Source organism: Caenorhabditis briggsae (assembly GCF_000004555.2).
Source record: "Caenorhabditis briggsae complete genome, chrIV, whole genome shotgun sequence".
NCBI lineage: Eukaryota > Metazoa > Nematoda > Chromadorea > Rhabditida > Rhabditidae > Caenorhabditis > Caenorhabditis briggsae.
The window spans coordinates 16912553-16935973 of NC_013487.2; the positions used below are offsets into that span (position 1 = coordinate 16912553).

The window sequence follows — 23421 nt, forward strand, 5'->3', positions numbered from 1 at the left end:
CCCCCCCACTCCCTTACCAATTTAAACATGTTCTCCTGTAACTCCTGATCGTTCGCCGCCGCTCCAATCAACACCAACGCCTTCATGAGATTCGCGCGATTCGGAAGACGTGCGATGTCCAGAGAATTCAGGTATTCGAATAATTCTGGAGATGAGGCTATGTCAGATGCGTGAGACTCGACGAGGCTGAGAAGACAATCGATGGCGTCTTGGCAAAGTTTCTCCTCGGATCCGTAGTTCAGGAGCACTGATAACACTTTTTTGACGACGAATCGAACTAGGATGGCTGAGAATTCCTTGGCTTTTGGCATCACTGGAAGGTTCTCCGCCGCCACTCCTTGGTAGTCATTCCATTTCTGAAAATATTGATTTTTTGGCTAGAAGACGTTGGGCAGAAGACGTCAATCAACAGGAAGGAAACTCACATCACAATCCACAGGGCTACTGGCCGCATTTAGGAATCTTCTAAGGCAAAGGAATGTGCTTCTGCACAATTCTGGACTAATCATCTCACGGGATGCGTTGGCGAAGACGTCGTGCTCAATGGAAGCCCAGGCGAACAGCTCTCCCATAATTCTGGAAAAATATTATGAAGATAATTGAACAGACCTCATAGAGAGCTTCAAATTCCAGAATTTTGAATTTCCGTGCATTTTGTCGTCAAATTTGGTGTTCGGCGCGGTCAAACAACGAAATTGACGACAAAATGCACGGAAATTCGAATTTTCACGAGAAAACCCGAATACTGAAATTTTTTAGGCTGAAAAATGTTTTGGACTATGCGAACTTTGAATTTCCGTGTATTTTGTCGCCAAATTCGTTGTTTGGCTGCAAAACACCACTTTTGTCGACAAAATGCACAGAAATTCGAATTTTCGCTCAAATCCAAAAATTTCCTTTCATTATATTCGGAAAGCTTATTTTGGTTATGAGAATATTGAATTTCCGTGCATTTTGTCGTCAATTATGTTGTTTGACCGCCCAACACCAAATTTTACGATAAAATGCACGGAAATTCAAATTTCCGCTAAAAACTTACATGACAAACGGATCAATCTCCTGCGCGTACTGTTGCCTGTCCTGTGTCGGCTGTTCGATGCACAACTGGAGATATTGAGCCTTTTTGAGCTCGTCAAACTTCCTTCCCGCATGGAACATCTTCTGTGTATAGTCAAAGACGTCGCCTGACACGTGGCACGCTCCATCGATTTCCTCTCCGACTAGGGAGTTGGCGAGAGTGAGCATCAGCCAGTGTTGATCCTCTTGCCACGTGGGAAGACGGCTCGAGTCAACGGTTCCTGTAGCCATTCCGGTGAACTCGGCCAGCGATTGATGGAGGTTTCTGGAATGATTTGAATGTTTCGATGTTGCAAGTTTGCTCTATTGAACAACTTACGTCGCCATATTCTCCATGAATTCTCCAACACTATAACAAATCATCGAACTTAGAGGGTTGAACAGATCCTGGAATAGCGTCCGATCCTCGGAATCGTCATCTCCATCATCCTCGTCTTTTGCCACGGGACGAGATCCTTTCGGTGGGGCGAGAACGTTCTGAATGAAGGCGTTGACGATCATCAAGACTGGCCATTTGACAAGCTCATTGTCCACAGCGTCTGCTTCCTCTTCTGATGCGAAGCACGTTCTCCAGCGACCACGAAGAAGGACCACGATGGCGTCGTAGATCAGAGCAAGGGATGTGTGATCCTCGTGTTCTGCTTCGCCCTGGAAATCGTAATTAGGTTAATTAATCCGACCAACATTTTTACAATTTTCAGACTTTCCGAATCTCAAAGGTTCAGCTTTTCACAATTTTGATTTTCGAGAATTTCAGAATTTCGCATTTTTTTAATACCTGAATTTCTGAAATCTCAGAATTTCAAAACTTCAGATTTTCAGATTTTCAGAATTTCTGAATTCCAGATTTTCAGATTTTCAGAATTCCAGATTTTTCGAAATTCGAATTTTTATATATTCACAATTTCAAACTTTTAGAATTTTTGAATCTCAAAACTTTAGATTTTCACAATTCATGAATTTCTGAATTTCAGATTTTCTGAATTACAGATTTTCAGAATTTCGGAATCTCAGATTGTCAGGTTTTCAGATTTTCCGAATCTTAGATTTCACAATTTCGAACTTTTAGAATTTCAAAATCTCAAAACTTTAGAATTTCAGATTTTCAAGTTTTCAGATTTTCAGAATTACAGAATTTCGAATTTTCAGATTTTCGGAATCTCAGAATCTCCTAGTTTCAGATTTTCATATTTTTTGGTTTTCAGATTTTCAGACTTTCAGATTTTCAGATTTTCAAATTTTCCGGTTTTTCAGATTTTCATAATTTCAAAATTTTAAAAATCCAGAATCATCAGAATTTGAAATTTTCAGGTTTTCAGATTTTCAGAATTTGGGAATTTGAGATTTTTGAATGTTCAGAATTCCAGATTTTCTTAATTTCAGAACTACAGATATTCCGATTTTCAGAATTTCGAGTTTTCAGATTTTCGGAAACTCAGAATTGCAGAATTTCAGATTTCCAGGTTTTCAGATTTTCAGAAATTGAGAATTTGAGGATTTGAGATTTTTGGATCTTCAGAATTCCAGATTTTCATAATTTGAAAATTTCAAATTTTCCGGTTTTTCAGATTTTCAGAATTAGAGAATTTTGGATTTTTGGATATTCGGAATTCCAGATTTCCCTAAATTCCGAATCTCAGGATTTCAAAATTTTAGAATTTCAAAATTTCAAAAAAGGAAACACTCACAATAGCCTTCTGCATAGCCTGATTCGTCAAATGAATGGTATAATCTCTCAAAAATGCGAAAAATCTGGAACGAAGATCCGCCTCCTGCTTCATCACAGACGTCAATGGACGATAGAGGAACAGACGGTTGATAATCATACAGAAATGATTAGTTTCCCATTTGGATGGTCCTTGTTGGAATAGTTCCAAAAGATTACTGATATACATTTGAACGTATTTACACGAGGCTTCTTGATCGGCCACTGGCATGCAGTCTCCGGTCAACGATGCCAGCTGAATCAGGCAATTCATGGATTTGGTGCATAGGTTCTCGTCGTGGCGGATTTTGGAGTGGAGTTTGAAGAAGAGCGTGAAGAATTCGTCGTTTTCGAGAAGGTCCTTCCAGGAGATTGGCGGCCGGAATGAGGTGGAGGACTGAAAATCGAAATTTTAAGTTTTAAAAATTTTTGAAAATCATAATTTAGATTTGCTATGCAGAATTTAGATATTTCGGAATTCAGAACTTTTAAAATTTTTAGACTTTCAGGTTTCTAATTTTTCATTTTGAATTTTCAGGATTTTCAAAATTTCTATATTTGTAGAATTTTCAATTTTTAACTTTCAAAAATTTCAAATTTTCAGACTTTAGATGTTTCCAGAATTATTTTTTTTTCAATTTTTGGAATCTCGAACTTTTTGGGTTTTTCAGATTTCCAGAGTATTCAGATTTTCCGATTTTTAGAATTTCCATATTTTCAAGTTTTTTAGAATGTTTAGAATTTTTAGATTCCTTAGACTTTCAGGATTCCAATTTTCTGAACTTTCAGTTTTCCAGTTTTTAAAGATTTTCGAATTTTCGAAATTTCTTTAAAATGTTTGAATATTTTTAGAATTTTGAGATTTTCTGAATTTTTAGAAATTTCAGATTTTCGATATTTTTGAAAACCCGAAAAATCTGGAATTGGGACTTTTTTGTCTTCTAAAAATCCTTTCAAAAACTTTAAAAAACAATTTGCCACCGGCGGGGTTCGAACCCACGACCTCTAGATCCGAACTTTTTTGTCGAAAATCCCACTCGGCCATCCAAGAAATTTCTTTAAAAAGTTAGTTTTGAGCTCAAATTATGGGTTTTCAAGGGTTCTGGAAGTGTTTTCAAGTGCTGAATTCTCTTAAAATGGCTTTGAAACACTAGAAATATCCAAAAATTTGTCGAAAGTTTGCAATTTTTCAAATTTTTCGAGAATTTCAAAATTTGGATTTTTGAAATTCCGGTACTCCAAACTTCCAAAATTCCAAACTTCCCCTTTTCTGATACTGTACTCTCTATGTCTGACCTCTTCATTCCATTTTAGTCGTGTTAATTCTGTCAAAATGAAGTGTGAACAACCCAAAAAAGATCAAAAACCTCCTATGTCCCTTTTCACCACAATCAAACTATTTCGAATCCAAAATCCCTTAATCCCCTTCCCCTCCCGCCTCTAAATTTTTTTTCCTTTTTTTAATTCGAATCCCAGTATCTCGCATTTTAACTCAACTATGCGGCCACTGCACGTCTGTTCCCTGGCCTTATTCTCAATTTTGGCACCCGTGCTTGTCGATTCACAGTACCCAATTACCTATGGTTGTATGGCACAAATCTTGGCGTATGCGCCAATGAACAAGTTGAATACTGTAGGGGGTTACTGTAGTTTGGATTATTGAATATTGAGAATTTCAGTTTGTGAACAACTTGAACAACAAGGACACCACACTGGCGTTGAAGAAGAAGAGAGCTAACACGTGGGTTCCAGCAAATATGGTAAGTCTAGCTTTGATATTGATTATCTCGATTCCTATATGAGATATCAAAAATCCGACAACTGATAAAATATAGCTGATATTATGATAAATATTTTATCAGTTGAAAGTTTTTCGATATCTCTCAGAGGAGCCGAGATAATTGAGCTCAAAGGGGGTATACATAGCTTTCGTTGTCGATCGAAACAGTCGAAAAAAGGTGTGTTCAATGCAACCGGGTTTAATCCGACTAAACCTAGAGATCCCTTGGCGCCAGTAGTACTAGTACAATTATAATTGATGTGAGGTATACTGTAATTCTCATCTGGCCACAATGTGAGCTCCAGTAATTGAATACGAATTGATTTTGCTCATTATTTCTTCTTGGTTTGCTAAATAATTAGCAGACCAGCGAGGCTCACAGAAAAGTCGTAAAAAACATTAGCAGACCAGTGAGACGCAGAGAACAGCGGGTCTGCTAAAGTTTTTGACCTTATTAGCAGACCAAATTTTCAGCAATTTTTCCGGATTTTTCCAGCCAGTCGAAATCTTTTCTAAAAAACTTATAATCTTCAAAGAATGCTTAAGCCTCCTTCTAAAGCTCAATGATCTTCCAGGGCACCCACAAATTCGCCGCTCTGGACATCTACGGAACGAGTTCGACTGCCCTATCGGGAGTGATCAACTTGCTCGACCATCGCGATACTGTCGGAAAGTTCTGGAACGATTTGACACCTGGCCTGACTAAGGTGTTCAATGCGTCGGTGGCAAAAACCTACAAAAATATGTGGGCAAAGACGGATAAGGTTCATGATAACGCGTTTTTCGATGCGTTGAACGAGTGGTACGCCTACTGTCATTACCATGTGAGTTTCTAGAAATTTTTAAAGTACTAAATACAAGGCTTTTAAATAGAAAAATGTCAAAAAGCATATTTTTTGGTAATTCAAAAAATCGTTAAAGCTGAAATTCTATTTGATTTGTTCCGATTCCAGAAGAACTTTCTAGACCAAAAGACCTTGAAAATTTTGAAAATCGCAATTTCAGAGTCCCGCCGGAAAACGTACAGCTCTCTACAACGCGATTCAAGCGGTCACCGGAAAGTACACGAACAACACCGCATTGAATTTCGAGCCGCTTAGCGATGCCTACTATACTCGTTACATGTTAATGACGGTTTTGGGAATGTGGTAGACAAGATTTTTTGAATAAATAAAGTTGATTTTCAAGACGATTTTTTGGATTTCCAGATTTTTATAATTTACCGTATAACCTGTTATTTTGAAGCCAATTATCTCGGCTCCCATGCAAGATATAAAAAATCTGTCAACTGATAAATTGTTCATTATAATATAAGGAACATTTTATCAGTGGACAATCTGTTGATAACTTTTACAGGAACCGAGATAATCGATCTCAAAGTTGACGGTTCTAAAAATCCGTCCTACCTGATGATTGCTCAGAAATCGTCTGTACAGCTTGCTGGAGAAATTCCACGAGAGAATATTCTCAGAAACTTCCAGAAAACGATCACAGAGGCGATAGGTGAAGTTGTTTCCAACTATGTCATCCTGGTTGGACAGGGCATGGAGTGTCGTCAGAGACATCTCCAGAAGACGTCGGAGGCCGTTGTTCTGGAAAAATCGAAAATTTAGATTAAAATGTTTTTAATCTCAAAAAAAAGGAATGCATTTTTCGAAAATATAATTTCCCAGATCAAAAAAAAGTTACTTTAAAAATTCGTTTTTAGACATTTTTAGCCACTTTATGCCCAAATTTCAGCTTTTAAGCTTCCTACACACCTCAAAAACGGATTTCGCTTGCAAGTGAAAATCCCAAGTGATTGAAAATTTCGAATTTCTCCATGCTGATGAGAATTGCTCAATCAGGGCACTAATGAACAAACATCCAGCCGCTTGGACTGTCGATGATTCGTTAGTGAGCATGTGATGAATGAATTGATACAGTTCCTCTTGATCTCCAGATTTTCCATCCAAAATTCCACGTTTGATGATCATCGCCGACGATTTTAGACATGCTCCGACGACGTAGGACTCGAGACTGGAAATTGGAGCATTTTAGGAGTGAGTTTCGAGGAAAAATGATTCAAAATTTTGAAAAAATAACGCACACCAAAAACAATTAGCAGACCCACGAGACGCAGAGAAAAATGGGTCTGCTAATGTTCTCGCAAGCAAAAAACATTTGCAGACCAACGAGACGGAGATAAAACGTTGGTCTACTATTTATTCCTACAGACAAAAACATTAGCAGACCACTTTTCTCTGCGTCTCATGGGTCTGCTAATGTTTATGATAGTTAGCAGGCCAGAGTGGCAAGGGTCTGCTAATGTTTTTAGCGTGCGGAAACACTAGCAGACCACTTTTTCTCTGCATCTCATGGGTCTGCTAATGTTTTTAGCGTGCGGAAACACTAGCAGACCACTTTTCTCTGCGTCTCATGGGTCTGCTAATGTTTATGATAGTTAGCAGGCCAAAGTGGTCTGCTAATGTTTTTAGCGTGCGGAAACACTAGCAGACCACTTTTTCTCTGCATCTCATGGGTCTGCTAATGTTTTTGGCTTGCGAAAACATTAGCAAGCCAACGAGGCATGGGTCTGCTAATTATTAAGCAAACCAATCGGAAGATTTTGCTTTGAAATCTATGATATTTGGTCATTTTTTCGCCATTTTCAGTCAATTTGCAACCAAATTTTCAGCTAATCACCTCAACGACGTGGCAACAAACTCTAGCAGAGTCTTATAAGCCACCTGAGCATCTTGTCCTTCAATCAGAGACCAATCTCTCAACACAATCTCGCCAACGGCTTGTCCGATTTGAAAAAGGACAAATGAGTTTTTGGATTCTCCTGGAAAAGGCGCGAAATATGAATTTCAGGGGAATTTTTTCAGCATTTCCTTACTCATCAGAATCAAACACTCGTTGATTGCCAGTTTTTGCTTCAAATCGCCAAAAAATTCGGTCGCCTGAACGCGTGCTTCTGTTGTCACCATGTTTGGTGGCGCCTGAAAAATATTGAGTTGAATTTTCAGGTTTTTTCCCATTTTTTAATAAGAAAATCTGAAAATTTCAAGTTTTTCAGGTGATTTTTGAGACTTTTTTTCCATTTTTCTTTAGGAAAATTCTATCGATTCTTATTATTTTTGAATAGAATATCAAAAAAATTCAATTTTTTAATTCTATATTTTCAGATTTTTCCTTACCAACGCCGTCTCCGCGAATCGTTCTATAGTTGCGAGATCCATGGTTTTCCTGAATTTTCAAAAGTTTAATTTCCCAAAAACGGCACGCAGTTGAAGATGATGAAGAACTCAAATAATTTTTGGACACAATTTACCAAGAACACACAAAAACATTCTTCTTTTTCTCTCCGTCTCTCACTCTCTAATAAGCTGATGCACCTCGAGGATTTTTTTAATGCTGCACTCTCGTTTCGTTTCCAAAAGAGAGGGGATTTGGAAACCATATTTATTTCTCTTCGTTTTCTTTTTGTGTCACTCTATTTACTTGAAACGTATCACTATAACAACGGACGACGAAGAAGAAGAAGGGGCCAAAAAGTGGGGATGGGATGGGGCAGAAATAATAAATCATTAAAACATCTAATCTGTGTCGGGGTGGCGAGCGGAAACTTTATAGAATGAAGAAGAAAAAAAGGAACAACGAGAGAGAAAAGGAAGAGTCTTGAGTCGAGACAGCGATACATTCAATCAAAATATGGAGACTAATTTAGACGCAAGCCGCTCCGGAGATAATTTCGATAAGTTCGCGGGTAATAACTGCTTGACGAGTTCTGTTGAACGCCAATGTCAGCTTGTCGATCATCTCTCCTGCAAAACAGACACAAATCGATTATGTGTGACCGGGGGAAGGAGGATAAGGGGCGGGAGACTCAAAACTAGTAAGGGACCGTGAGGCAGGGGAATAAGGGATGGAGAAGACTTTAGATTAAGGCAGGTGGATGTGTGGAAGATTATGAAAAAGGTAATTATTCGATACATTGCTAATCCTTATATGAATTAACTGGCTCTTTTCAATTGTAAACTAGATATAAGCTCTAATCGAAATGGAAGAGGATTAATGGGGCGTTGACCACCTGGCTATTCATCTAAAATATGAGGCTCATAGCGTAGTCCTAGAAGAAGAAAAATGAATTCAAAATTTAGACTTTAGCAAGGGATGCTTGAATAGGGAAGCCGGCTATAGTCAGTTTTTTGGTATTTTTTGCACGGAAAGCTTAATGGAAACATGAAAAATCGAATAAAAAATTAACTTCCGAGTTTTTTTCTTGCCGTTTCAGTAAATCTTTCCTGGGAGATTTAGCTCATATTTTCCTATGAGAATTTTCTTCCAACACATTCCACCATCTCGATCACATCTCCATAAATTCCCCAATCAACTTACCGGCGTTCTTCGATGCTCCGTCCATAGCAGTCATTCTAGAGCTCTGCTCTGAAGTGGCAGACTCCTTCATAGCGTAGTAGATCAATTGGGCGAGCGAATACTCGGAGTACGATTGAAGAACGTCGTCGTCGACGGAATCGTAGGTGGTAAGAGCTTCCTTGGCCTTGATAGCCTCCAATGGAAGGATTGGGAGCTTGGAGGTCTCGTATGAGACAACAGACTTGAATCTGTTGAAGATGATAGTTCCCTGTAAATAAATTTTTTGAGAAAACCATTAAAATAGAGTTTATACAGTCTCAAAGTCGAATCCAGAGTCGAGGACAGCCTTGGCAGCGATGGAAGCATCCGCAAAGGTTGGTGGGGCACGTCCGATTTCGTTTCCGGAAACCATGATGTGCTTGGCTGAAAAAATAGTTTTGAGAGTTAAAGGAGGCGAGACAGCAAAAATTTCGGGGGACAGTTCGGGGGGGGGGGGGGGCGCCGCGCTTATGTAGACCATCGGTCGTCAGGTGCCTTCGCGCCCCCGTAGCTCAGCCGGTAGCGGCGCTGTACCCCTGAGCTGCCTGTCATGAGTTCAACCCCTCATGGGGGTTCTCTATGCAAAATATCAGGAAAACTTTTTTTTTGGTGTCTGGCCTCCTTTAAGCATTTTCCTTTTCTGTGTTCATTTCTTACCGAAAACACGTTGAAGACCAGCTCTAGACTTGTCTCCGATGGCGACGACGCGAATATCCTTGTCTCCAGCTTCGTTAAGGATTCTCTTGGCCTCCTTAACGATGGAACTGTGCACAGCTCCGCAAAGTCCTCTGTCGGAGGTGATAAGAACCAAAACTTGCTTCTTGGACTCCTCTGTTGGTGCTGCTTGATCAGCGACTGGATCGATGTTATCGAAGAAGGCTTTGGCTCCAACTCCGTAAGCTCTGGCTCCCTTCAAGTCACGCTCAGCCTTGGCGTACTTGGCAGCGGCAACCATCTTCATGGATTTGGTGATCTTTTGGATGTTCTTGACCGACTTCAGACGGATGGAAATGTCCTAAAAAATGATAATTGGCTGATATTAAACTAGATTTTTTAGTTTTTACCTTCAAAGTGGCAAATCCACGAGCCTGTTCGGCACTGGCAAGGCCTTGTCCGACAAGCTGAAGAGTACCCGCGCTCTGACGAAGCATGATAACCCTGAAAATTCAAAGTTTGTTGTCTAACGACTTTAAGGAAAATCACAAAAGAACATAAGAAAATAGAGAGAGCTGTCTGACAGGTATCTACAATAAAAAAGGCTCATATATTCTCAAAACCGGAAAAATTTAAAAACATCCTAACACTACAAAAATCTGCATTTTTGACCAGAAAAATCACTTATGAGTAGGAAAAAATCTTAAATTTTTGTATTTTTAAAACAAATATTAATAAAAAATCTGGAAAAGTTGGAAAAATCGCTGAAAACCGTTAAAAACCGTTAAAAATAGACTTTTTACGGGAAAAGTCTCCACCGCCCGACAGAAAATCGCACACGAGAAACGAGTGACACCGTACCCACACCGCTGCAAGACCAGCCTCCTTGCCTCCGTAAATCGACACAGAGAAGTTTGAAATTATTTTTTTTTTCGTTTTTCCGCTAAGAATGTGCTAAAAATTGCCGTTTTCCGTTTGATTCTTCGCTTTGAGAGTTAGATAATAATAATAATATATTTATTTGCAATGCATGGGGGGAAATCGATAGATGTAGAAAAACCGATTTTTCGAGATTTTATTACAATAAAATATGAAAAAATCATATATTTGTGTTGCAGATGACCGACAAAAATCAGAGCGATTCCGATGAGGACATCGAGAGCCTTACCAATCACGAAACGTCGCTGGAAGCGGCTGCAAAAGCTAGAAAAAGACGATTACTAGCGATGAAATCCAAGATTCATGGAGTTGAAATGCAGTGAGTTTTTTATTTGTGAGAAAATCTTTCGAAAGCTTGCTTTCGATAAAAAATCGTTTTTTAAATCCAAAATTTTTCAAAAAAGCTGCACTTTTTTCTAGAGAAGAAGACTACGACCAAGGCGAGACTTCAACAAAGAAAAATCGCGAAAACGGGCGAGAATTCCGGAATCACAAGCCAGATGAGGAGGTTGGCACACAGAACGCCGCAATGGATTTGGACATTGTTCAGAGAGAAATCACAGATCATTTGAAGGTATGTTCTGCTATTTCTACACTATTTTCACTCCTAAACCCTCAATTTCCCAGGACACCCTTCACGAGAAAGCCATCGACAGTGTGGATTTGGCAATGTTGGCTCCGAAAAAAATCGATTGGGATCTGAAGCGAGACATCGAGTCGAAGTTGCAAAAGTTGGAGCGAAAAACGCAAAAAGCCGTCGCCACAATTATTCGACAACGGCTTGCCGAGGGAAAAGGAGATCTCGCGGCGACTGTGAACGCAGCCGCTGCTCAGAATTTGTGATATCAGTATTTGGATTTTAATTTTGGTGTTTTTATTCCATAAATATTTTTCTGATCTTGAATTCGTGAAAACATTGAGACCAGAGACTAATTGGGAGCTGGAAAAGCTTCAAAAATTGGAAAATAAACATTTGAAATTTTGAAAATTTATTTAAAATCTGAAAGTTGAAAGAAAAATTTATTTAAATGCTCAAAAAAAGTGAATAACGACCCAATAATGTCTCAAAACCAAAAAAAAAGATTAAAAACACTAAAACCCCAAGAAGTATCGAACACCCGACATTGCGCACAGCGACTGACACCACATCCCCGACACCACGACGCCGACAGTTGCATTCGATTCGAATAGCGGATAAGTGTTTGTCGCGTTCTCAACTTTTTTTCGCAGGGAGTTTTGAGAGGGAGCTTGTGGTAAAGCATGCAAATCAACTGGATATAGAAAGCTCAAACTTCGAATATAAATAACTCGGCTGAAACTGGCTAGATTTTTCTAAAATTTTTAGGGGTGTCTAGATAGGTTATCATTGATATATTCTGAAAATTTCATCAAAATCTGAGATGTCGAGAAAGCTCAAAATGCACCGTAAAACCTATAATAGAAGAGCCCCTTTACTCTTAACTTTGAGCCAATTTTTCTCATTCCCTGTTAAAGATATCAAAAAGTTGTCAACTGACAAAGTGTTTATCATTAATTCAGAAATATTTTATCAGTTGACAAATTTTTGGTACCTTGCATAGGGCCCAAGATAAATTAAATCAAACTTGAGGGTCCTTCTATTACAGGTTTAGAGCAATTTATATACAGTAAGAAATTGAATTTGTGGGTTCCTGGAATCTGGGTTTCATAATCTAGAAGGTGTTTGCATACAGTTATCCTGTGATAGGGTACAGTAACCCAAAACTCCTTCACGTTTAATTCTAATTTCCGCGTGACCTTTGCCTTCTAATCTTGTGACCAAATCTGCCCCACTGACCACTTTCCCCAGAAAAAAACGCCACAAAACAGTCGATGTGGAATTGAGAATCGCCAAGAACAATCAGTTCTCTAACAATCGATCGAATCAAAAAGATCAAAAGCGTTAGAACAATTCCAGCGTTCCGCGGTTTTCAAACAGCGAACGAAACAATGGATAAAACAGGGAAGCGTAGCAGTTTCAAAATGAAAATTTTGGCGCTCACTCTCCTGTCCGCTCTCATCAACGGATCCTACGGTAAGCCAAAGATTCTGGAAAGTTCTCAAAATCAATCGATAATTTTGAAGGTACTCGTGCCACGGACCACCCCAACTACCCATCGTATGTCATTCACAATGGACCATCTGGCACTCAAAACGACTACTTTCCGGATTCGATGTCTTCGAGATACGGTAAGATTAGGATGCTCTGGCGGGCTGGGATGGTAGAGTTAGAATCCTAAAATTGGAAGTTAAAATTGCTGAGTCAACTAGGAAGTCTTCTGGTACCGTAACGCTACTTATGGTATTGTTTTATGGTACCTTAAATCTCATGGTATCGTGATATGGCACCCAGGATCTTATGGTATCGTGTTATGGTACCATGGCTCAGTCAGGATTTTTAGGAGTCAGGATTTAGGTATGGTAGTATGGGGTAGTACCATGGTACAGTAGGCATTGTGGTTTTATGGTATTATTCCATGGTATCATGGTATCTGGTTTTTATGGCAATGTGGTGTTAAGAGCCTCTATGGTACTGTAGTCTAGGATCTAGGGGTGCAATAGTATGGTAGTATGGTACCATTATAGTTTCATGATACATTGTATGGTAGCATGGTATCTAGTTTACTATTTATATTGTAATATGGTTCTATGGTACAATAGTTTCTTCGGAAACTTTTAACGGCATGGTTCACTTATGGTACCATAATAGGAAGCATATTTTCCTAATACTAGTCCATGATATAATGGTATCATGGTAGTAGGATAACACAGCTTTAGGGTAGACTTATGGTACAGGATGGAGTACGGTTATAGAATCTTGATAATCTTATGGTACTGTTATACTATGGCACTCCGACTAGTCTTATTGTAACATGGCGTTATGGTACCATAACTCAGTTTAGGATATAGGATCAATTAGTATAGTACTATGGGGTCACATTATGGTACAGTAGTTTCTTGGTACCATTGTAGTTTTATGGTATACTGCAAATCTTAACATTTTCCCGTTTTCAGATCCATCTCCTCCATTCCCTGGTATCCAAGATTTCCCCAACTCCCCTCCGGACTACTCGTCCTTCTTCTACCCCAACCATCACTTGCTCTCGGATATGTCGTCCGTCACTGCCCTCCAAAATGGTAAGTATGGGAACAGTAATCCATAAATGCTGTATTCCGAATTTCTCCTATATCTCCAAATTTCAAGATTCCAAAACTTCAAATTACCAGAATTCTAAAATTCGAATTTTCAGATTCACTCGCCTCGATACACTTCCAACCACGTCCTCTTGGCTCTCTCCACGGTCAAAATCGCCCATCCTACAGAACGATTCGAAATGGTATGAAAACCAAAACTACAGTAATCCAAATTTCTAAATTTTCTAACTTTTGGATTTTTGAATTTTGAAGTTTTGAAGTTCTGAACGTTTGAAGTTCAGAAGTTCAGAAGTTTTGAAGTTTTGAATTTCTGAAGTTCTGAAGTTCTGAAGTTTTGAAGCTTTGAAGTTCTGAAGTTCTGAAGTTCTAGATTTCCGAAGTTCCGAATTTCTCAATTTCTGAAGTTTTGAAGTTTTGAAGTTTTGAAATTCTGAAGTTTTGAACTTTTGAACTTTTGAAGCTTTGAAGTTCTGAAGCTTTGAAGTTCTGAAGTTCTGAAGTTCTGAAGTTCTGAAGTTCCGAATTTCTGAATTTCTGAATTTCCGAATTTCTGAAGTTTTGAAGTTTTGAAGTTTTGAATATCTGAAATTTTGAATGTCTGAAGTTCTGAACTTCTAAAGTTCTGAAGTTCCGAATTTCTGAAGTTCCGAATTTCTAAAGTTCCGAATTTTTAATTTTTTTCCCGAATTTCTGAACGTTTGAACTTCTAAAGTTTTGAAGTTTTGAAGTCCCGAATTTCTGAAGTTCTGAACTTCTAAAGTTCTAAAGTTCAGAAGTTCCGAATTTCTGAAGTTCTAAAGTTCTGAATCTCCAAATTCTGAACTTCCAAGTTTATGAAGTTCTTAAAATGATAAAAAATTTCAGCCGCCGACAAGTCTCACGAGTTCCTCTTGGTGTCTTCGATTGCCACGTTCAAGCCAGCTGCCATCACTACTCTCACCAAATCTTTGAAAGACATTAAATCTTCTCTAAATTCCAATTTCAAGGACAAAGAAGAATAGAAAAATTGTTTGACGCTGAAATGAGTTCAGCTTTACAAAGAAAGGCTTACAGTCAGGTAAATGCTCTAGTAGAATTTAATGCCGAATTCATGGGAGCAGTTCCAAAGTTCAGTGCGGGTCTGAAGACTATGAAAGGCTTTAAACTTGAAGATGGTCTAACTGTTATTGAGCCAATCGAGAAGATGCTCAATCTCATTAGCCGTCGCGAGTTGTTCAAAACCCTCCACGCCTCTGAGAGTACAGCCGCAATTAAGTCAAACTTGCAAGAGATTTCAAAGGTCTCTTCAACTTCACAGGCTTCGATTCAAGATTTTGCCACCATAGCCAGTTTAGCCAAAAGTAGATCCCTTCCCAGTGCTAACAAGAAAAAGTTCACGGATGGGTTTCCAAATGGCCTGTCTGATATCAAACAATTGATGACGGACGTTCGAGATCCTTGGATTGGGAAGATCACTGGAATTGATCGTTCTCTGAATGGATTGACTGATGGATTCCAACCATTGTTTAAAGTGAACGATCGATTGGGTAAACTCGACCAACATCTCAAGTCTATCTCCTCTTCAAAAGTCATAAAGTCCTTATCCGACATGGAGATAATTCAGAAGGTGCTTTCGGACTTCAAATCGAATGTTCCAGAGCAAATTGAAAAAATTTGGAAGGGTTTAGATCAGTGTACTACTGATTACGGTTTTCGTTTTTCTACGGATAAATTCCAAGTAACCGAAAAAATCATTAAAAGCGTCAAGAATTTGAAACGGGCCACTCAGCTGACTGACTTGAATGTGGAAAATTTCAAAGCTGAGTTTGATGCTTTTTTCAACTCTCTTGGTTTCAAAAACTTCAAAAATCAAGGTGATTCTGAGAAACAAATCCCCGAAATTTTGAAAAAGTTAAAAACTGACAACGGCCTGAGCAGTATAAGAGAAAGTATCACCAAACTCAAGGCGAAATTCGATGGCTTAGATGTCGCGACGTTGAAGGACGACGCTGGTTACATTTTGCAAAACGAACAAGATTTAAAGCCTAATGAATTTGATAAGGAAATCAAATTGCATAAGCGTCTTCAAGACAATAAACCATCTGAAAGCTTCCAAGGAGTATTGGCCACTCAAAAGCTAAGAAACCTGAATTCCGATGACATTGCCGACGTTGAATCTGCCGTGTCTTCTGTCTCTGAAGTATCCAAAAGTCTTTCGGATCTTGCGAAACTTCCAGATGAAATGAAGAAAGAAGCCAAAGAAGCCACCAACGCTCTGAACAAATTGCCAGATTCCCTAGCCAAATCCAAAGTGATCGGACAATCGGTGACCTATCTACAGGGTGGCTGAAAAGTATTGAGACACTTGTTATGATGGATCTTGGCACCGTGCCAAGTCGTATTTTCGAAAAGTATTATTTCGAAAATAGGGAGCGTATATAAGCCGACATTAGAGCCATTTCCCATCACTTTATCTCTTCACGAAGTTATGCGAGCTTCTCCTCATCGCCAAACCATTGCCAAGCTGTTCAACGACGGCATCTCCACCGGTGACATCGCTCGAAGACTTCTTCTTCCGAGAGCAACTGTCTATCGAGTTGTGCAACAATTGAAAGATCGAGGACATGTGTTGGAGCTTAAGAAAAGCGGAAGACCTCGTACTGTCAACACTCACCGGACTCGTGGCATCATCAAGAAGAGAATCACACGAAATGATGCGGTCAGCATGAACCAAATGGCTTCATCGCTCGGAATCTCAAGACAATCGGTTCAATCCATTGTGAAAAAGGACTTGGGTCTGAACAGTTATCGGCTCCTTCGTGGCCAATAACTCACAGAACAGTCCAAGAAGAATCGGCTCGAAAAAGCGAAAAAGTTGCTCGACGCACTCAAGGTGCGCCGCCTCTCTGAAGTCATTTGGACTGATGAGAAAATTTTTACGGTTGAGCCGCTTCCGAACCGACAGAATGCTCGGCAATTGTTGTCAAAGGACGAAGCAAAGTCCCCAAAACGTCGTCTGGCCAATAAGAGACTTTTTCCAAAGTCAGTGATGGTGTGGGCTGGATTGACGTCGGAAGGTAAAGTCCCATTGGTTTTCATTGATAGAAATGTGAAAATCAACTCGGATGTGTACCAAAAGTTGGTGTTGATGGATGTTTTACGTCCGTGGGTCACTAGCCACTTTGGCCAGCAACCCTTCATTCTTCAACAAGATTGGGCCCCGTCCCATGGCTCGAAATCCACGAAAGCTGTTCTCGACGCTCATTTCCCTGGCTACTGGGGGAAGGACATGTGGCCCGCTTCCTCGCCCGATCTGAATCCACTCGACTTTTCCGTTTGGGGATATTTGGAAGAAAAGGTGATGGCTCGATCGCACCCAAATGTGGATTCACTGAAGGCCGCTTTGCTCAAAGCATGGGATGATCTTGACGATGACTACTTCCGGCGCACCGTCGCTTCTGTTCCAGCTCGTTTGAAGGCGTGCATCAAGGCCGAAGGCTCAAACTTCGAATATCTCCTCTGATATCTTTTCTATTACTATCATTTGTTGAAAAAATAAATCTGGTTCTTTTGTTGAAACTCCATTTTTGAAAATACGACAAAAAACAAGTGTCTCAATACTTTTCAGCCACCCTGTACAGTATGCCAACAAGTTGAAGGAGCTTGAACCACAAGTTGCTCAGCTGAAAAGTGTTGGACCGTCTGTGGAGACTGAGATTCGCAAGATTTCTAGTCCAAAATCCAGGAAAGAGGTTGAGGATCAATGGGGTGACCATAAAGTCGAGATGGATGCTTTGGAGAAGTCTCTGTCTAGTATCAAGTCTTTTGATTCGAAACTCGATGTCTCCAAAGCCAAATCATTGGGTGACTACAGTAATCCACTGAAGGACCTCTCCACGATCTCTGATACTAAAATCAATCCAATCGAGAAGTCAAAAGCTCTGGAAACCCTTATTGCTCAACCAACCATTGATCCAAAAACGAAAGAGGATTTGGAAGAGAGTAAGAAGACACTGGACCAAATGGTACCTTTGGATCTCGAGTTCTCCAGTCACAAATCTCAATTCCAAAGTGCTCCGGCAGCATTCAAGGCGGTCCATGACTTTTTGGTGGGATTCTTGTCGGTGGAGCACTCTCAAGTGAATGAAATTGAAAGTGGAATCTCTATGTAAGTCTTGAACCTGTTAGATTGAGAAAAAAAAATATTTTCAGGATGACAGTTATTGGAGGATCTGGTGTTGGAATATTGTTGGTCGCTTGTTTAGCTGGTCTGATCTTCCTTTTTATCGTTCGACGCAGAGCTCAGAAGTTCATCGACAATAATCGTTTGATCAACGAAAAAACGGCAAGAGCAGCCCATGTTAAGATCTTGAACGCGATGGAGGGCTTCATTGAAGACGAGAAGGGTCAAGGGTATACAATACCAACTCCTGAAAAGCACCGGTAAGTTTTTGCGCTCTTTCCGACAAGAGCGGTGGGGAATCGAATCAATATTTTGAACCGAAATGATTTGAATTATTCTTGAATCGAATCAGAAAAAAAACTAAGACACCGAGTTCTAATATTAATCCATTTTTTAGACTAAAATTTTAGACTAATTTTAATTTTTTCAGGTACTATAGCGATACACGGTGCAATCCAAAAACTCGTGTTGAAGTGAAAGCTTGTCCCCAAGGAATTCATGCAAATTGGGTGAAGACTAGAAAGAATAAGCGATTCATTGCAACACAGGTAGCTTTGTTTATAAGATACAGTAGTGGTAAAATTGACACTTTCAGGCTCCCATCGTTGACACTCAAGCAGACTTCTGGCATATGGTTACGGAACACTCATCGGAGACTATTGTGATGCTGTGCAGCGATGATGAGATAAAAATCAACAAGTGCACTCAGTATTTTCCTGCTACGATCTACGATGAGAAAGAAAAGAAGAAGAAAGTGGAGGTCAACTTTGGACCATTCACGATCACTGCAGACTCCGTGACGAAGATTCTTGATGACACGGTGTGTGAAAGAGTTCTGAAGGTTAAACACAAGGAGAAGTAATAGTTTTTCAATAAATTAAACCTTAATTAAAATTGCAATATTCAGTAAAACTACGAGACGTGTCACCCACTACCAATACCTTGCCTGGCCAGATCGTTCGGTTCCAGATGATCATGTTACATCTCTGGCTCTGATGGACTTGGTGAAAGACAGCAAAGTAAGAGTGCAGATTTCGCATGCTGTAGAAACTTTGAATAATTTCAGAAGCCGATTATTGTGCACTGTTCCGCTGGTATCGGCAGAACGATGGCTTTCATTGGACTGCAGTTTGCTTACGAAGAAGTTCTGTACAATAAGGGCAGCTCTTGGCTCGATACCATGGTCTACATGCGTGATTCTCGTTGGGGTGGAATTCAAGCATCGGTTCAGTCAGTGTGGACCCTTTTGGGTGTCTTTTTGCGTATCATGAGAGTATGATTTATAAGAAATTCAAAAACTATTTCAAATGATTTATTCAGAGATACAAGCTATCTAAAAAGCCATACGATGAGGATGTTAAAATCATGCTGCAACACAAGAAAAACAAGCAAGCGAACAAAGATGAAGGAGACAATCGAGTAATTAAACAGAGAGCATTGGAAGCAGCAAAACAAGTAGCTAAAGGAGCTACTAAGACTGGTGCTTCGAGAACAACTGGTGGTAGTGATTCTTCATCCGAAGTTTCCAGTTAAACAAGTCACGTGGTCATCGAGATGGGAGAATCGAATTAGCCTACTTTTTGTATTTCTTTTTGAATGAATTATTTGTGTTGGGAGCTTCTTATTTGACTCGTTTTTTTTTCTCTACAAAAACCATCAGATCTTTTGTTATATATTAGGTTGGCGGGAAAGTCTTTGTCACTCTGTTTGTTTAATCACTGTTCTCGTATATGGAGGCTGTGTATGATATCGACTCTATGAATAACAAGGTGATAAGAACCTTCCATATAAACAAGTCCCCATTTCCTTCCCTGCTCCTCATCTGTAATTGAAACGATATGTTTGTTCCCACTGCTATTCACATCAGACATGTTTTGATTTACCTCTTCCTATCTCACACCACGATGAAGGATTCGGAAACTTTCTTGAAGAATGTGTACAACACACATGCCCCTCACTACAATACTATTCGCAATTGGTTCCATCGTTTCGAAAAAGATGACTTCTCGCTCGATGAAAAGGATCGCTCTGGGAGACCCCGTGAGTTGGATTTGGACAAGCTGAAGCACGCATTGCAATCGGATCCATTTCAATCTAGCCGTGAACTAGCTGTCACATTCGGAGTTCACCATAGCACAGTCCTTGAAGGTTTGAAGTCTCTTGGAATGAGAAAACTTTTTGGTCGATTCATACCTCATCACCTGACTCAAGCCAACCTTGACCGCCGAGTCGACGATTCGATTACTCTTCTCACTCTCCACGCGGGCGATCGATGGCTGGACCGGCTAATAACCGGAGATGAGAAGTGGGTCTTCTACGATAATCACCACAGGAAATCCCAGTGGGTTGGAGAAGGAGAGAGCCCACAGGATGTCCCCAAACCCGACCTTCATCCGAAAAAAGTTATGCTCTCTGTGTGGTGGGGAGTGGACGGCCCCATCTACTGGGAACTTCTGCCCGAGGGCAAAACAATAACTGGAGACCTCTACACTACTCAACTACGAAACCTCAAGAAAGCAGTCGACCGTTCGGCCCTGAAAGACAAGAAAGTGTACTATCAACATGATAACGCTCGCCCACATGTTTCGAAACAAGTGAAGCAGGAGCTGATGGGATATGGATGGAATGTTCTCCCTCACCCCCCGTATTCTCCTGATCTTGCTCCTTCCGACTATTGGTTATTTGGCGATATGACACGTGCCTTCGAAGGAAGAAGCTTCAATTCCCGTGGAGCGGTCGAAGCGGCACTCAAACAATACTTTGCCTCACGCCCGGCTGGATTCTACCGCAATGGAATCCATAAATTGAGGGAACGTTGGAGACATGTTGTTGATAATGATGGACAATATAATTAATTATTCGGTTATTTTTTCTTTGAGAAATAAACTATTGAAAAAGTGACAAAGACTTTCCCGCCAACCTAATATTTAGCCTCGACCGATTATTCAGCACTTTTTTTAAGAGACCAATATTAACTGGCAACTCCTTTGTGGTCCTCCTGCTAGCTGGTTTTCTGGTAAAATATCGAATGGTGCCAGTGCTATGGGGTTACCATGGGGTTTTCCTGAGAAAAACCGTTGGAATTCTTTCCAGAAACGGAAAAAGAGAAAATCCCCAAAACTTTTATGTAAAAAACCCCATGAAATTTTGTTCATTCACTTCAATTTTAGACATGTTCAACTTTAGACTACCGTATTAGACTACCTCTCCCCTCCAGAGACGTCAACTTTGAACCGATTTATCTAGGTTACTGTAGGATATATCAAAAAGTAATCAACTGATAAAATGTAGCTGTTAATCTAATAAAGATTTTATCAGTTCACAACTTTTTGATATCATTGACGGAGACCAAGATAAATTGGCTTCAAGTTAGAAGGGTGTTTAGACTGATCTACAGCATCTATCCTCTTAACTTTGAGCTCAATTATCTACGTTCATAGCAATGATATCAAAAAGTGATAAACTGACAAATTGTTTACCATAACATTATCAATATTTTATCAGTTGGTAACTTTTTGATAGCTCTCATAGGAAGCATGATAAACTTGTTCAAACTTTATAGTGCGGAGGCCTCTCTATCACAGGTTTTACATATATTTGCTTTTAAGAAAACTTGTTAAAGTGGTAACAACATATTTCAATATGTTAAAATTTCTTCTGATACAAAAATTTGAAAACTATTGGAATTATGCAAATTTTGAAAGAGATTCCATTGTTTTTTTCTGAAAAAGAGACAGTGAAAATGCTGACAAACCGAAACGTGCTCTAATAGAAGCTCACTCAAACCGTCTACTTTGAGCTCAATTATCTCGTTTCCTGAGAAAGATATCAAAAATGTGTCAACTAATAAAATGTTTATCATAATATCACCAATATTTTATCAGTTGACCACTTTTTAATACCTCTGATAGGAACCGATATAATTGAGCTCAAATTATACATAGGGTGGGCGGGGTTATGTTAGAAGCAATTAGTATTGTTTCATTGCATTCCGTAGGAATCCGTTCCGTAGTTCCGTAGGAATTCCAATTCAGATTGTCTGGACAAACAGGCATACAGATATACACGACACCTGGACAGCAAAAAATGCTTAAAAAATAGACAAACAGAAAATTAAAAAATCTCTTTATTTTTCAAATAACCAAGAGTTTCAGAGTCCTCCACATTGGGTAGAGATTGGTGCCTGTCCAGCGAAGTCATCTGGAGACCCTTCATCTTCTGGACGGGCCGTCGTTTGTTCATGCTCATCAGTGTTCGATCCCTTTCGATCTGTCGGATCGGTGGCAAGTGTGAATTTTGAGAGAGAGACAGATCGAAATGGCAAGTGGTTGAAGACGTCGGGAAGGGAGATTTGTCCGGTTCCTTGGGTCGCTTCATTTCTTCTGAAGAGCAGTTGGAGGAGAATAAGAAGAAGAAGTGAACTGGATTCTTCTGGAGAGGGTTCCGCTTATATGGGGAAAGATCTGGGGCAGAGATAAGGGATTTATTATGGAATCGGAGCAGTTTTTGTTGCGTCAACTTTTTTGGAAAAGGTTGAGAAACCATCGAATCGTCTGAATGGAGATTGTGTACTTTGAACTTTTTGAATTTCTCCGAAATCCTTAAATTCCATTTGTGGAGGCTGGCCTTCGCCCTCACGGCCCCACCTAATTTTAGATGGAAAGCGAATATCTCACCTTCTGTACCTTTAAACACGCCAAGATCAGGCAACTTCATTTGAAGAAAATCCAAAACGAAAATTCTGAAAATATGGAATTTGCCACTCAAAAGTCTGAACTCGGCAACTCAAAAGTCTCCGGGCCTTCGCGGGATCTGCCATAGTTTCTTTTAGAATTAATATTTTCATATCAACTAAATTGGATATGATAGAACTTGACAAGTACTACAAAATGATATTATTTGGAAACCTGTGTCTTGTCTATGAGCTAAGTTACAGACAAAAAACAGGGAACAAGCCTGGCCCGGTCACTTTATGACTTGTAACTTTGTTCATAGATAAGACACAATTTTTTAAATAACATCATTTTGTAGCACTTTTCAAGTTCTATCACATCTAATTTAGTTGGTCTAGAAATCTTGTTTCTGAAAGAAACTATGGCGAGGCCTGCGAAGGGCCCTGCAAAGGCCCGGAGCCCTGAAAATATAAGACACTAAGAACATCGTTTTTTTTTTCAATTTTTTATTAAAAATCCAGTTTTTTTAATAAAAAGGAAAATATAAAGAGAGAAGAAAAACATCTAGACAAAATCTATGTGAGCAAAAAGTCAAAAAAGAGAATTCATCAGAACAAAAGTGGGCGGGGCATGAAATTATGTGCACCTGTTTAGAAAATACCGAATTTTGAAACAAGAAGTGTGTTTTGAGGGGGGTGAAGTCGAATCATTTTATTGATTCTGAGGGGTTTTTTTGGTTGGGTTTTAAGGCGGAGAAATATACATTTTAGGCACTTGGGAAGACAGAATTTGGAATTTTTTTTTTTTTGAGAAATTATTTTTTTTTTCAAAATTTTAATTTTAAAATTTTGAGAAA

The 23421-nt window shown here is 39.5% G+C and overlaps 7 protein-coding genes across 7 annotated transcripts in view; 4 read left to right on the top strand and 3 right to left on the bottom strand.

The window, feature by feature from the left end:
• The window catches only part of CBG22497, a gene marked incomplete at both ends in the record, with an annotated part of 23651 nt that extends 17524 nt beyond the window's left edge, over positions 1 to 6127 (bottom strand). Inside the window, 6 exons of the mRNA XM_002634855.1 lie at positions 10 to 356; positions 426 to 576; positions 1040 to 1342; positions 1397 to 1725; positions 2766 to 3179; positions 5969 to 6127. Of these exons, the coding sequence (XP_002634901.1) occupies positions 10 to 356; positions 426 to 576; positions 1040 to 1342; positions 1397 to 1725; positions 2766 to 3179; positions 5969 to 6127 (1703 nt within the window). The remainder of the gene's footprint in view (positions 1 to 9; positions 357 to 425; positions 577 to 1039; positions 1343 to 1396; positions 1726 to 2765; positions 3180 to 5968) is intronic.
• On the top strand, positions 4281 to 5714 carry CBG22499 (the record flags this gene model as incomplete). Its single annotated transcript, XM_002634857.1, has 4 exons — positions 4281 to 4415; positions 4462 to 4542; positions 5138 to 5386; positions 5568 to 5714. The coding sequence occupies 4 exons, from the start codon at positions 4281 to 4283 to the stop codon at positions 5712 to 5714; spliced, it is 612 nt and encodes a 203-aa protein (XP_002634903.1).
• Positions 6128 to 8270: 2143 nt separating the features above from the next.
• Positions 8271 to 10114, bottom strand: CBG22500 (the record flags this gene model as incomplete). Its single annotated transcript, XM_002634858.1, has 5 exons — positions 8271 to 8371; positions 8946 to 9192; positions 9238 to 9347; positions 9621 to 9978; positions 10028 to 10114. The coding sequence occupies 5 exons, from the start codon at positions 10112 to 10114 to the stop codon at positions 8271 to 8273; spliced, it is 903 nt and encodes a 300-aa protein (XP_002634904.1).
• Positions 10115 to 10735: 621 nt separating this feature from the next.
• On the top strand, positions 10736 to 11399 carry CBG22501 (the record flags this gene model as incomplete). Its single annotated transcript, XM_002634859.1, has 3 exons — positions 10736 to 10875; positions 10977 to 11130; positions 11184 to 11399. The coding sequence occupies 3 exons, from the start codon at positions 10736 to 10738 to the stop codon at positions 11397 to 11399; spliced, it is 510 nt and encodes a 169-aa protein (XP_002634905.1).
• A 1125-nt stretch (positions 11400 to 12524) lies between these two features.
• On the top strand, positions 12525 to 16428 carry CBG22502 (the record flags this gene model as incomplete). The annotated part of the gene is made up of 6 exons (XM_002634860.1): positions 12525 to 12609; positions 12660 to 12764; positions 13590 to 13712; positions 13826 to 13912; positions 14717 to 16051; positions 16139 to 16428. Coding segments are annotated over 6 exons (2025 nt in total), but the record flags the coding sequence as incomplete, so codon positions are not given.
• Positions 16429 to 17494: 1066 nt separating this feature from the next.
• Positions 17495 to 19425, top strand: CBG22503 (the record flags this gene model as incomplete). The annotated part of the gene is made up of 7 exons (XM_002634861.1): positions 17495 to 17877; positions 17922 to 18152; positions 18323 to 18440; positions 18488 to 18750; positions 18800 to 18911; positions 18959 to 19165; positions 19213 to 19425. 7 exons carry the CDS (start codon positions 17495 to 17497, stop codon positions 19423 to 19425), a joined length of 1527 nt encoding a protein of 508 aa, XP_002634907.1.
• Positions 19426 to 22042: 2617 nt separating this feature from the next.
• On the bottom strand, positions 22043 to 22608 carry CBG26532 (the record flags this gene model as incomplete). Its single annotated transcript, XM_045236368.1, has 2 exons — positions 22043 to 22338; positions 22569 to 22608. 2 exons carry the CDS (start codon positions 22606 to 22608, stop codon positions 22043 to 22045), a joined length of 336 nt encoding a protein of 111 aa, XP_045100527.1.
• Positions 22609 to 23421: the final 813 nt, after the last annotated feature.